At 40.6% G+C, this 12,353-nt stretch overlaps 1 protein-coding gene across 1 annotated transcript in view; it reads left to right on the top strand.

Moving 5' to 3' along the window:
* cftr (CF transmembrane conductance regulator) overlaps positions 1-12,353 on the top strand; it is a 152,430-nt gene that overhangs the window by 73,376 nt on the left and 66,701 nt on the right. Inside the window, exon 11 of the mRNA XM_063057835.1 lies at positions 2,691-2,882. Within this exon, the coding sequence (XP_062913905.1) occupies positions 2,691-2,882 (192 nt within the window). The remainder of the gene's footprint in view (positions 1-2,690; positions 2,883-12,353) is intronic.

The raw sequence follows: 12,353 nt of genomic DNA, 5'->3' as shown, positions 1-12,353 counted from the left end.
TTTGATAATTAAGCAGCAAAGCAGGTAAGGTTTGGTAGGGGAGGGAGACACACAGTAGTGGATACAGCTCAGTCCATCGCATGTGAAGTCCTCCCCACCATTGAGTACATCTACGTCCATGAAACACTGTAGCAGGAAAGCAGCATCCATCATCATGGACCTGCACCACCCTGCTGCCATCAGTAAGAAGGTACAGGAGCCTCAGGACTCACACCACCAGCTTCAGGAACAGTTATTACCCCTTACCAATCAGGCTCTTGAACCAAAGAAGATAACTTCACTCAACTTCACTTGCCCCATCATTGAAATGTTCCCACAAACTATGGAGTTACTTTCAAGGACTTCATCTCATGTTCTCGACAGTTTTTACGTATTTATTTATTATTATTATTTCTATCTTTCTATTTGTACTTGGCCAATTCATTGTCTTTTGCACACTGGTTGAACACCCAAGTTGATGTGGTTATTATTCTATGGATTTATTAAGTATGACCACAAGAAAATGAATCTCAGGGTTGTATATGGTGACATATATGTCCTTTGATAATAAAATTACTTTTGAACTTTGAACCAAAAGATATAGGAGCAGAATTAGGCCATTCGGTTCATCAAGTCTGTTCCACCATTTGCTCTCCCTGATTTATTTTCCTTCTCAAGCTGATTCTCCTACCTTCTATAAGATGGCAGTGTACTTGGACGCAGCAGTCTCTCCTGGGCCAACCAAAGGTCATTATTAGAAGTCTTTTTTATGATCACAAGATACTGCTGGACACTAAGAACTTCAAGCACTATAGGTCTACCCTACCCTATCAGCGAGTTGCGCGATGGCTGAGGAGCTGGACTTGGTGCGTACCGCCTTGCTACCAGCTACAAAGAGACATCGGAATTGGTGTGTGAAGGTGGCGTGCAGTCTAACAGCGAGTGATTGTCTTAGTCACTTTTCTTGTATTCGCAAGACCATATTGGACATTAGTAATGTAAAATGCTGCAAATCTGGTTCACTGGTTTATTGGCAGGACTGACAGCAGGGTAGCTGTGTGGCCTCAGTTCGAGTGGGGACTAGGCCTCATGCATGGTATCACCTGCTTGCAGCCACCCAGGAGAGAGGTGACGGAGTTGGTGTGGAGCAGCATCCACTGTGCTGCTCTCCGGCACTTGCTCGGTGGAAGATAAGTTGAATTGTGTTTGGCTGCACTCTGCTGTGGGTTTGCTCTTGCTGACATGTTCATGGATTCAGGGACTTTGGCTATAAATTATAGTTTTTTGTGTCATTGTATGTTTACTGGTATATGTGCCTTGTGCTTTTTATAATTGTTGGTACTACAGTTTGCAGTCTTGGCCCTGGAGGAAGACGGTTTCATTTGGCTGTACTGGAAATTCCAAAATCTGAAAACCTCCAACATCCAAAAATGTTTTGAGTGCTGACATGACGTTACAAATGGAAAATTCTGCAGGGTGCTGGGAAGGTTCCCAGGTGATACTCAGTTCTCTTCATACCTCATGCAGTTCTGAGAAGTGATCTCACCTGTGAAATGAAAAATAGAAAAACACTGCATAAAGTGGAAAATGAAGATCTTGATCGTCTATTGAAAGAGCAATTTTGTCGGTGCCGGAGTGAACATATTCCACTTAACAGTATCTGTTCATGAAACAAGCAAAGTATCTGTTCATGAAACAAGCAAAGATCTATCTCAGGCGTCAAGGGGTTTGGGGAGAAGGCAGGGGAGTGGGGATGACTGAAAGAATTGGATCAGCCATTGATTGAATGGCGGAGGAGACTCAATGGGCTGAATGGCCTATTTCTGCTCCTATATCTTATGATCTTCTGGAAAATTGAAAATGAACGTGAATATTCAGCAGGCTGGTTGCAGAAATTTAAGAAAAGGCACAGCATTAAAATTTTTAAAGGATTTTTGGTGATAAAATATTTGCTGATCATAAAGCAGCAGAGAAATTCATTGATGAGTTTGCCAAGAACATCACTGACAAAAATCTAACATGCTGAACAGCTGCATCAGTATAAATGTGTGATGAACAAGTGTGAGACTGATTACCAGTAGCACATAAATTCAGAGTCAGGAATGATGGTGATACCAAACAGCCACTGACTGTCCACCAGGGCAACCGAGGTAGTGTTATTTTACCTTTCTGATAGTTCAATGTACACATTATTGTTTCATGCACAAAATTATTAAATATATAAAACTACCTTCAGGGAATGTATAAGCTGTAGATGTAATGCAAATGGATTTCATAATTAACTTGGGTCCCATCCCCAAGATATCTCATTATATATGTTTGTAGATCCAAATATTCCAAAATCTGAAAAAATCTGAATTCTGAGACACTTTGGGGCCCCAAGCATTTTGGATAAGGGGACGCTTAACCTGCATTGTTACGTTATTATCTTGATGAAGGGTCCTGTCTCAAAATGTCGCCATAGATGCTGTCTGATCTGCTGAGTTCCTCCTGCATTTTGTGTGTGTGTCAGAGTCATACAATCAGTTTCTTTAGTAAAGTTGATTTACTTATAATGATGGGTTGATTGCTGTAAATGTTTATTGTGATAGGCACTAGAACTTCGGAACTATACTGTTGGCACACATGATAAATGAACTTGGACATGAAAAGCAATGGGATTTCATACAAGAGCTTATGGTCAATTGCTGTCTCCATCTTGTCTTACTTAGAGCTCACTTTTGATGATGATAATGGGAGAACTGGAGCCGTCGGAAGGCACAATTAAACACAGTGGGAGGATTTCCTTCTCACCACAGGTGCCCTGGATAATGCCTGGAACTATTCAGGAAAACATCATATTCGGACTTTCATTTGATGAATACAGATACACCAGTGTTGTCAATGCATGCCAATTGGAAGAGGTAAGTTTGTTGTTTCATAGCAATCCGTAATATACGAGGAGTGATTCATAAGTTCATGGCCTAAGGTAGAAGGAGTCAATTTTAGAAAACCTAGCACACTTATTTTTCAACATAGACCCCTCCTACATTTACACACTTAGTCCAGTGGTCGTAGAAAATACGGATCCCTTCTTTGTAGAAGTGGTCCACAGCAGGGGTGATTGATAAGTTTGTGGCCTAAGGTAGAAGGAGATGAGCTATACAGCTCTCATTACATGTACGTGCAGTTCAACTCTTTGAGTGAAAATGCAGAAAGTTTGAAGTTTCTCCTCATCTCCTTCTACTTTAGGCCACAAACTTATCAATCACCTCAGCTGTGGACCACTTTCTGGAGACCCAGAGGCCGACTTCTACAAAGAAGGGATCCGTATGCTCCACGACTGCTGGACTTAGTGTGTAAATGTAGGAAAAATAAATGTGCTAGGTTTTCTAAATTTGACCCCTTCTACCTTAGGCCACAAACTTATCAATCACCCGTCGTATGATGTCATTGATGATTTTACTTAATCAGATAATAAAGTCAAAATGATAAATCAGGTTTTTATGAATATCATCAGGCAACAAGTAAGTAATTGAATTTGACCAAAAACAGAATGAAAGTTCTACATTGAATTGCAGCACAAGGATCAGAAGGGGTAACGTTGATTATTTTAGATGACAATTGCTTGTTGCTCCAGAACTACTTTTGTATTCCTCAGTTGGTAATTACTGCAACATGCCTCTCAGTTTTTATCAATCTCAAGCATACCAATTGATTTTTTTCCCACAGGATTTATAATAAATTAGCTTGCAATTTAAAATATCATCCTGTTCCAATTCTCTCTAAATATGGATGGATCCATGCCCTGGGCAAATTTAACTGAAAAAGGAATGAGAAAAAATAAATGCTTAGAAAAGAGAGGAAACCAACTTTCAATGTTTTTTGCACTCAAATCCACGGAGCAGTGTCATATGAGGTCACCATGATGTGGAGTTTTTGAATGCTGATAGATCAGAAAAAAACCGATAACTAAAAAAGGGCACCTTTTCCTTCAGGAGTATAAGGTCTTAGGGAAGATTTGATCATAGTGGCTTGTGGATTGCACTTGTTTTTAGATGACTCTGCAGTTCATGTAAACTGTGTTTCTGGCGACTCCATTTTTTTCTTGCTACTTTGTGCAATTTTTATCAGGGTGAACTAGCTCTGAGGCCTGCAGTCAACGAACGACACAGTGCTAAATTGAATTGAACTGAACTAAACTGAATGTCCCAGGACTATTTCAAGGACTTTGCAGTTTAATGGTTAATATTGTTTGTGTTATTCGCTCATTTATTGCTGTTTGCGAGATTTGCTCTTTTTTTGCACATTGGGTGTTTGGTGTTTTCTTTAAACGGTGTTTCTTTGTTTTGTTGCTGTCTGCAGAAAGATGAATCTCAGGGCTGTATACTACATACATACATTGATAATAAATAACCATATAACCATATAACAATTACAGCACGGAAACAGACCATCTCGGCCCTTCTAGTCCATGCCGACCTCTTACTCTCACCTAGTCCCACCGACCTGCACTCAGCCCATAACCCTCCATTCCTTTCCTGTCCATATATCTATCCAATTTAACTTTAAATGACAACATCGAACCTGCCTCAACCACTTCTGCTGGAAGCTCGTTCCACACAGCTACTACTCTCTGAGTAAAGAAGTTTCCCCTCATGTTACTCCTAAACTTTTGTCCTTTAATTCTCAACTCATGTCCTCTTGTACTTTGTACTTTGAATCTTTGAATCTTTGGACAGCTTTGTTCGCGCAGAACCCCCTTCACTGTCAAGGGAAAGCCAATAAGCTTCGGCAATAATATACCATGAGATAACCTGATATATTATGAGGGTTTAAAATAATATGGCAGGAGGTTGGTAATCAGAGTGTGGGAACTCAGGACAGGATGGATAGTAAAAAAGCAAAGATAGTGTGCAGTGAGACTGTCAGGAAAGGCAGGCAGTTGAGAGAACAGAATTGCAGCCAGGGGAGTGAGTATCAGTGCATGAGGCATGCAGAATCAAAAAGGGAAGCTGATATAGTACTCAAAGGTTATGTCTCAATGCAGGGTGTATAAGAAATAAGGTGAATGATCTGGTTGCACTTTTACAGATTGTTGGATATGATATTGCGGCCATCACTGAATCGTGGCTGAAGGATGGTTGTGGTTGGGAGCTGAATGTCCAAGGTTACACATCATATTGGAGGGATAGGAAGGTAGGCAGAGGAGGTGGTGTGGCTCTGATGGTGAAGAATGGCATCAAATCATTAGAAAGACGTGACGTAGATTGTAAGTTGTTGAATCCTTGTGGGTTGAGTTAAGAAACTGCAAAAGTAAAAAGACCCTGATGGCAGTTATACACAGGCCTTCAAACAGTAGCTGAGATGTGGACTACAGATTACAATGGGAAATAAAAAAAAGGCATGTCAAAAGGGCAGTGTTATGATAGTCATGGGAGATTTTAACATGCAGGTAGATTAGGAAAATCAGATTGGTAGTGTATCTCAAGAGAGTGAATTTGTTGAATGCTTACAAGATGGCCTTTTAGAGCAGTTTGTGGTTGAGCCTACTAGGGGATCAGCTGTACTGGATTGGGTGTTAAGTGATGAACTGGAGGTGATTAGGGAGTTTAAGGTAAAGGAACCCTCAGGAGACAATGATCAAAATATGATTGAATTCAACTTGAAATTTGATAGGGAGAAAGTAAAGTTTGACATAGCAGTATTTCAATGGAATAAAGGAAATTATAGTGGTATGAGAGAGGAGTTGGTCAAAGTAAATTGGAAGGTGATGCTGGCAGGGCTGGCAGGGATGATAATGGCTTGAGTTTCTGGAAAAAAATGAGGAAGGTGCAGGGTAGATGTATTCCAAAACAAAGAAATACTCAAATACTACAACCATGGCTGACAAGAGAAGTCAAAACTAATATAAACTCAAAAGAGGGGCATACAATAAAGCAAAACTTAGCAGGAAGGTAGAGGATTGGGAAGCTTTCAAAAACCTACAGAAATCAATTAAAAGAATCAATAGGAGGCAAATGCAGAAATATGAAAGCAAGCTAGCAAACAATATTAAGGTGGATAGTAAAAGCTTTTTCAAGTATATAAAAAATAAAAGAGAGATGAGAGCGGATATCGGACCAGAAGAAAATGAGGCCAGAGAAATAATAATGGGAAGAACGGAGATGGCAGATGAACTAAATGAGTGTTTTGCATCAGTCTTCGCTGTGGAAGACATTGCAGTGTGCCTGGTGTTGAAGGGTGTGAGGGAAGAGAAATGAGTGCAGTTATTATTTTAAGGGAGAAGATGCTCAAAAAGCTCAAAGACCTAAGGGTACATAAGTCACCTGGACCAGACATACTGCACTCTAGGGTTCTGAAAGAGGTAGCTGTAGAGATTGTGGAGGCATTAGTAATGATCTTCGAAGAATCATTGGACTATGGCATGCTTCTGGAGGACTGAAAAATCGAAAGTGCCACTCCATTCTTTAATAAAGGAGGAAGGCAGCAGAAAAGAATGAATAGACCAGTTAGCCTGACCTCAGTGGTTGGGAAGATGTTGGATTCAATTGTTAAATATGAGGTTATGGAGTACTTGGTGACATAGGACAAGATCGGGCAAAGTCAGCACGATTTCCGTAAGGGAAAATCTTGCCTGCCAAACCTGTTAGAATTCTTTGAGGATATTACAAGTAGGATAGATAAAGGGATGCAATGGATGTTGTATATTTGGATTTTCAGAAGGCCTTTGACAAGATGCCGCACATGAAGCCACTTACCAAGTTTAGAGCCCATGGTATTACAGGAAGGTTATTGGCGTGGTTAAAGCATTGGCTGATTGGTAGGAGGCAGTGAGTGGGAATAAAAGGATCCTTTTCTGGTTGACTGTCTGTGACTAGTGGTGGTCCGCAGGCGTTGGTGTTGGGACCGCTTCTTTGTATGCTGTATATCAATGACTTAGATGATGGAATAAATGGCCTTGTTGCCAAGTTTACAGATGATACAAAGATTTTGGAGGGGCAGGTAGTGTTGAAGAAACAGGTAGACTGCAGAAGGACTTAGACAGATTGGGAGAATGGGCAAGAAAGTGGCAAATGAAATAGGAAGTTGAAAAATGCATGTTCACGCACTTTGATAGTAGAAATAAATGTGCGGACTGTTTTCTAAACAGGGAGAAAATCTGGGATGCAAAGGGATTTGGGAGTCCTTGTGCAGATACCCTAAAGGTTAACTTGCAGGTTGAGTTGGTGATGAGGAAGACAAATGCAATGTTACCATTCATTTCAAGAAGTCTAGAATACAAGAGCAGGAATGTGATGCTGAGGCATTATCAGGCACTGCTGAGGCCTCACCTTGAGTATTGTAAACAGTTTTGGGCTCCTTATCTAAGAAAAGATGTACTGGCATTGGAGGGGGCTCAGAGGGGGTTCACAAGGATGATTCCTGGTATGAAAGGGTTATCATTTGAGGAATGTTTGATTGCTGGAATTTAGAAGGAATTTAGAAGCACAAGGGGAGATCTCATTGAAACCTTTTGAATGTTGAAAGGCCTAGACAGAGTAGATGTGGAAAGGATGTTTTCCACAGTGGAGGAGTCTAGACAAGAGGGCACAGCCTCCGGATAGAGGGATGTCCATTTAAAAAAGATATACGGAGAGATTTCTTTAGCCTGAGGGTGGTGAATTTGTTACCCCAGGCAGCTGTGGAGTCTATATCATTGGGTGTATTTAAGGTGGAGATTGATAGGTTCTTGATTGAACATGGCATCAAAGGTTACGGGGAGAAAGCCGGGGAGTGGGGCTGAGGAGGGGGGAAAAGGATCAGCCATGATGGAATGGTAGAGCAGACTCGATGGGCCAAATGGCCTAACTCTGCTCCTATGTTTTATGGTCTTAACATTGCCCATCCCTTGGAGCATTTAGACAAGTAAGATGGAAAACAGACGAAAGGTCAGATTTACAGACATTACAGGAGCAAACTTCAGCAGCAGCCACACCCCGAGTTCCTGCAGTGTCTTGTGTGCTTCAGTGACCACTAAACCCATGCTGGAATAGTGATTGAAGATGTCTAATTGCATTTAGCAACTCTGATTGCAGTCTGACAATGATTATTCAAGGTGAGCCGAGATCACGATCTTGCAACTGATACTGATTAAGTGGCAGGCATTAATGAGTAAGATATAATTGAAGCTAAGAGGTTGAAATCTTCATTAATATAAATATATAATAAAAATAAGAATAATACTTAAGGATTAAAGAGATTTATGCTGATACCCTACAAGGAAATGTAACTATTTGCAGGGTCTTATTCATATCTTGTTATGTAAGCGTGAAATGAGATTTCTTACTGATCAGAAATTGTACTGCATATAGACGTCACAATAATATTGGAATTGTCCCAGTGATAGAGAATTTGACTGATCAAGATACTGTCAGGGCACCATTTTTCAAGATAACATCTTGCAAAGAAGGTTTTAGTCTTCACTTTCTTCACATTGTCTCATACTTCACACTTCTGTCACCTTTACCTCACCCTCACAAGAAGGAACTGAGATATTGAATGCAATGTGAGAGATGTCAGAACATTTGTCTGTGTATTTGAAATATTACTGGCAAGAGCTGTGATCCTCTTTTCAGTTCTTACATAAATTTATGATAATTAAAATGGTAATATTTCAATTGCAGTGCATTCCTAAATGAGATATGGCTACCTAATCTCCCCCCCCCCCTTTGTTGTCTTGGATCTCAGATCTCAAACCACCCTACAATCCCACACCTCAGATCCCCCTTCCCCACTCCCCACCCCATGTCACCTCCCTCTTCTCTCCAAATTCCTAAACTCCCAAACCATCAGAAAAAAAGGGTTACTTTTTTTTTGCTTTCTGGTCACTCTATTCCACAGTGTTGAATAAAGGTTGGTATCTGGTCTGGTAATAACTTAAAGGCAAGTGCCATTTACTTATATTACCCCTGCAAATGCAAGCACTTAGTAATTTCCACCTGCTTAAGCAATCCTGACCTGTGTCAGGCTGGGAATGGTAAGCATATCATGATTGCAAGCACAATAAAAAGAGTCACATTTAATTGATACTATTGTCCAAGGTCAATTATCCTGCAGAAAACTCAGATCTTTTAAAGGAGTGTAAAATGCGAATAGATGGAAAAGCCAGATTTCTTTTCACACTGCTCTTAAGATGGATAGAAACTTCTTCCAAACGAGGGGTGCAACATAGGGATTATTTAATAAACCAGCCAGTTAGGGTATGGCGGGTATGCTGTCCCATTAATTCAAAATTCAAGTTTATTCATTGTGCTTACATTGAAACATACAATGAACTGCATTGTTTCCTTTAACAACCAACACACCTGAAGATGTGTTGGGGTCAGCCGCAAATGTTGCCGCACATTCCGGTACCAAAATAACATGCAATGCTCAGCAGAAAAACACAGAACACAACAAGCAAAAAAGCAACAGCAGCAAAAACAAGCCCATTTCTCCCTCCCACCCATACACATACACAGCTCCAATGTGTATTCAATTCAAATTTCAATGTTTGCAGAAGGAGGCAAGACTGAAGAGCCATAAAGCCATCAGATTGTCTTGAAGCAACCTTGAACTAAAGATTAAATTGAAAGATTAACTTCCTGACAATTGCTATATTTAAAGGGACATTAAAACTGTGTTCATTTACCAATTTCTGTGATGTCTTTAATTGTATCAATTTTAGAAATGTCAAGAAATGCTGTTTGACTGACAACAAAGATGTGTCTAATTGAGTACAGAAAAAAGATCTGGCTGTTTCTCTAATTGGGAATCAATGTTGAGAGGATGGGATTGGTGTAGTCTGAGGTTGAAGAAACCTCCAGGAAATGTGCCAGCAGTGTTTATAATCCCAGTGCATCATCAAAATCATGTCACGTATTGGAGTGGATTTTGCCGATTGTTGCCTGTGGTTCTGTGAGAAACAACTAAAGACTGATGTGACTCTGAGACTCATACAGCCAGGGGCTAGATCAAGCTGAGAAAAGCTGGGAGCACTGATCAGATCCATTCATTCACTCACCGTTAGTGAGGCTGGCTGGCGGTTACTCTTGCTGTGCCTGCTGACTCCCCCATCACCGCTGTTTCTGTGATCCTGTCCTACACACTGTTCTATTTTATTTCTAACTTACAAACGGTTCTCAGTAACAGAGCCCCGTCGTCATCTGAGGATTGCTTGAGTTCTCAATTAGATTACAGTTGAATACATTTTGATACTGTGTTTGCACAATGGAGATTTATCAGCACACTTACTTGGAATCTCATTGGATATCATGGAACTTAATCAAAATAGGGCCAGTCTACGTAACAATATTTCTGGGGAAATTTTGAGGATAGTAACTCAGGCCAAAATTAATGGACATCCATTAAATAATAAGCTAATCAAAAAAAGTTAGCACAGAACTATTGTAAGGTAAATTGATTCTCCTAAACTTGATTGAATGCATTGATGCAATAATGGAAATGGTTGCAAAGATTGGAGCAGTTGAAAAACGTGCCCTTTCAAAAGACTTTTGATAAAGGATTGCATAAGGTACTTGACAGCAGAAGTAAACCTGGGGAGATTATAGGAGGAATGGTTACGTGGAATCAAAATTGGCCTAAGGGCAGAAACTCAAGGGTAGAGGCAACCACTAATTCTTCAGAATAGAACCAAGTTTACTGTGGTGTTTCATAGAAGGTATTATTAGGTCCACAGCTTCTTTTGTTAAGACATGCGTTATTAAGTTTGCCAATGATTTAGAAGTCAGAACTACAGTAAAGTGAGGTGTATAGCAGTGGATGTTAGAAGAATGTAGACTTATAAAATGGACAGAAAGACAGCAGATGAAATCTAACACAGAGAAATATTAAGTGAATGCATTTGGTTGGAAGAAAGTGGTATAGAGGACCAAAGAATCTTGGGATTTATAATCTCAAATGTTTGAAGGTGGCAAGTGAAGTCCATGTACAACACACACAAAATGCTGGGGGAACTCAGCAGGTCAGGCAGCATTTTTTAGAAGTGAATAGATCATCGACGTTTTGGGCCGAGACCCTTCTTCAGAACTGATAAGGAAGGGGAAGATGCCGGAATAAAAAGATGAGGTGAATGAAAGGAGGCTAGTTGGAAGGTGATAGGTGAAGCCAGGTGTGTGGGAAAGGTCAAAGGCTGGAGAAGAAGGAATCTGATGGGAGAGGAGAAAAAACAAAGCCGAGTTAATAAATCAGTCGTTTTTTTTAAAAATAAAAAGCCTTTGGAAGCCTCGGGTTAATAGATACAGGGTCAAAATATAAAAGCAAGTGAACTCTGCTGAATGTTTATACCTCCAGCTTTATCTGGAGTATTGTTCCAATTCTGTATATCTCCTTTATGGAAGAATGACAAGGCAGTGGTACAAAAGAAATGATCAGGGATGAGGATAAGGAGAATGGTAATGGAGGATTGGATATAGTGGGGCCTTTGATTATGCTGGCTGCTTTACTGAGGATGCAAGAAATGTAGACAGAATCCACAGAGGGGAGGTTGGCTTCTGTGACCTGCTGAACCTTGTCCACCACACCTCTCTGTAGTTTCCTGGGGTCACATGCAGGGCAGCTGCCATACAAGCTGTAAAGCATCCAGATAAGATACTGTCTATGGTGCATTGATTAAAAATTGGTGAAGTGTCGATGAGGACATGACAAATTTCTTTGGCAACTTAAGGAAGTAGAGGCATTGGTGAGCTTTCTTAGCCAAACAAAAAAGGATGTAATCAGAGTAAGAAAGTGTTGGTTTTGTGGGGCCAGACGTCCAAAGGCCATGGTGGCTTGGGAGACAATGGTGGTGGGGGTTCATCATGGCCTAGAGGAAGCTATATGGATCTGTCTTGACAGCTGACGTTTGGCTACTGTGAGATATTTGCTATGCTTTGATAGTATCACCCTGTGAGTGGGTTTGATGATGATGTCAGGGTTGGTTCTCTGCAAATTAAATGCTTCAGATTTAGAAGGAGATAAGTTAGAGAGAATAGGGCGACTGGAGAAATCAATATTGCATTGGCAGGTATCAACAAACGGATCCCACAAGGATAAAAAGCCAGAGGGAGTGGTCCATGTGGATGGGGACTTCTGGAATAAAAGGGTCTACAATGTGATGTGAAGGCTCGTTGTCAAAGAAATAAGCATGGAGACAGAGTCTGTGTTATATTGGGCTCAGAATTTATTAACAGAGGGACATGGGGGGGGGGGGTCAAGGCCTCTGTGGGATCAGAGAAGGGAAGATCAGAAGGGATTGTGAAAACATGGCAGAGATTGGTACCTAGGAAGACAGATGGAGGCTGAATAAAATGAAAAGAGAGAAAAGTCAGGATACTTTGGAGAGCACATGCATTCAGCCTGCAAGGGCAATTCAG

This window comes from Mobula hypostoma, chromosome 9, assembly GCF_963921235.1.
Source record: "Mobula hypostoma chromosome 9, sMobHyp1.1, whole genome shotgun sequence".
NCBI classification, from domain to species: domain Eukaryota; kingdom Metazoa; phylum Chordata; class Chondrichthyes; order Myliobatiformes; family Myliobatidae; genus Mobula; species Mobula hypostoma.
This window is presented reverse-complemented; position numbering and strand designations above follow the sequence as displayed.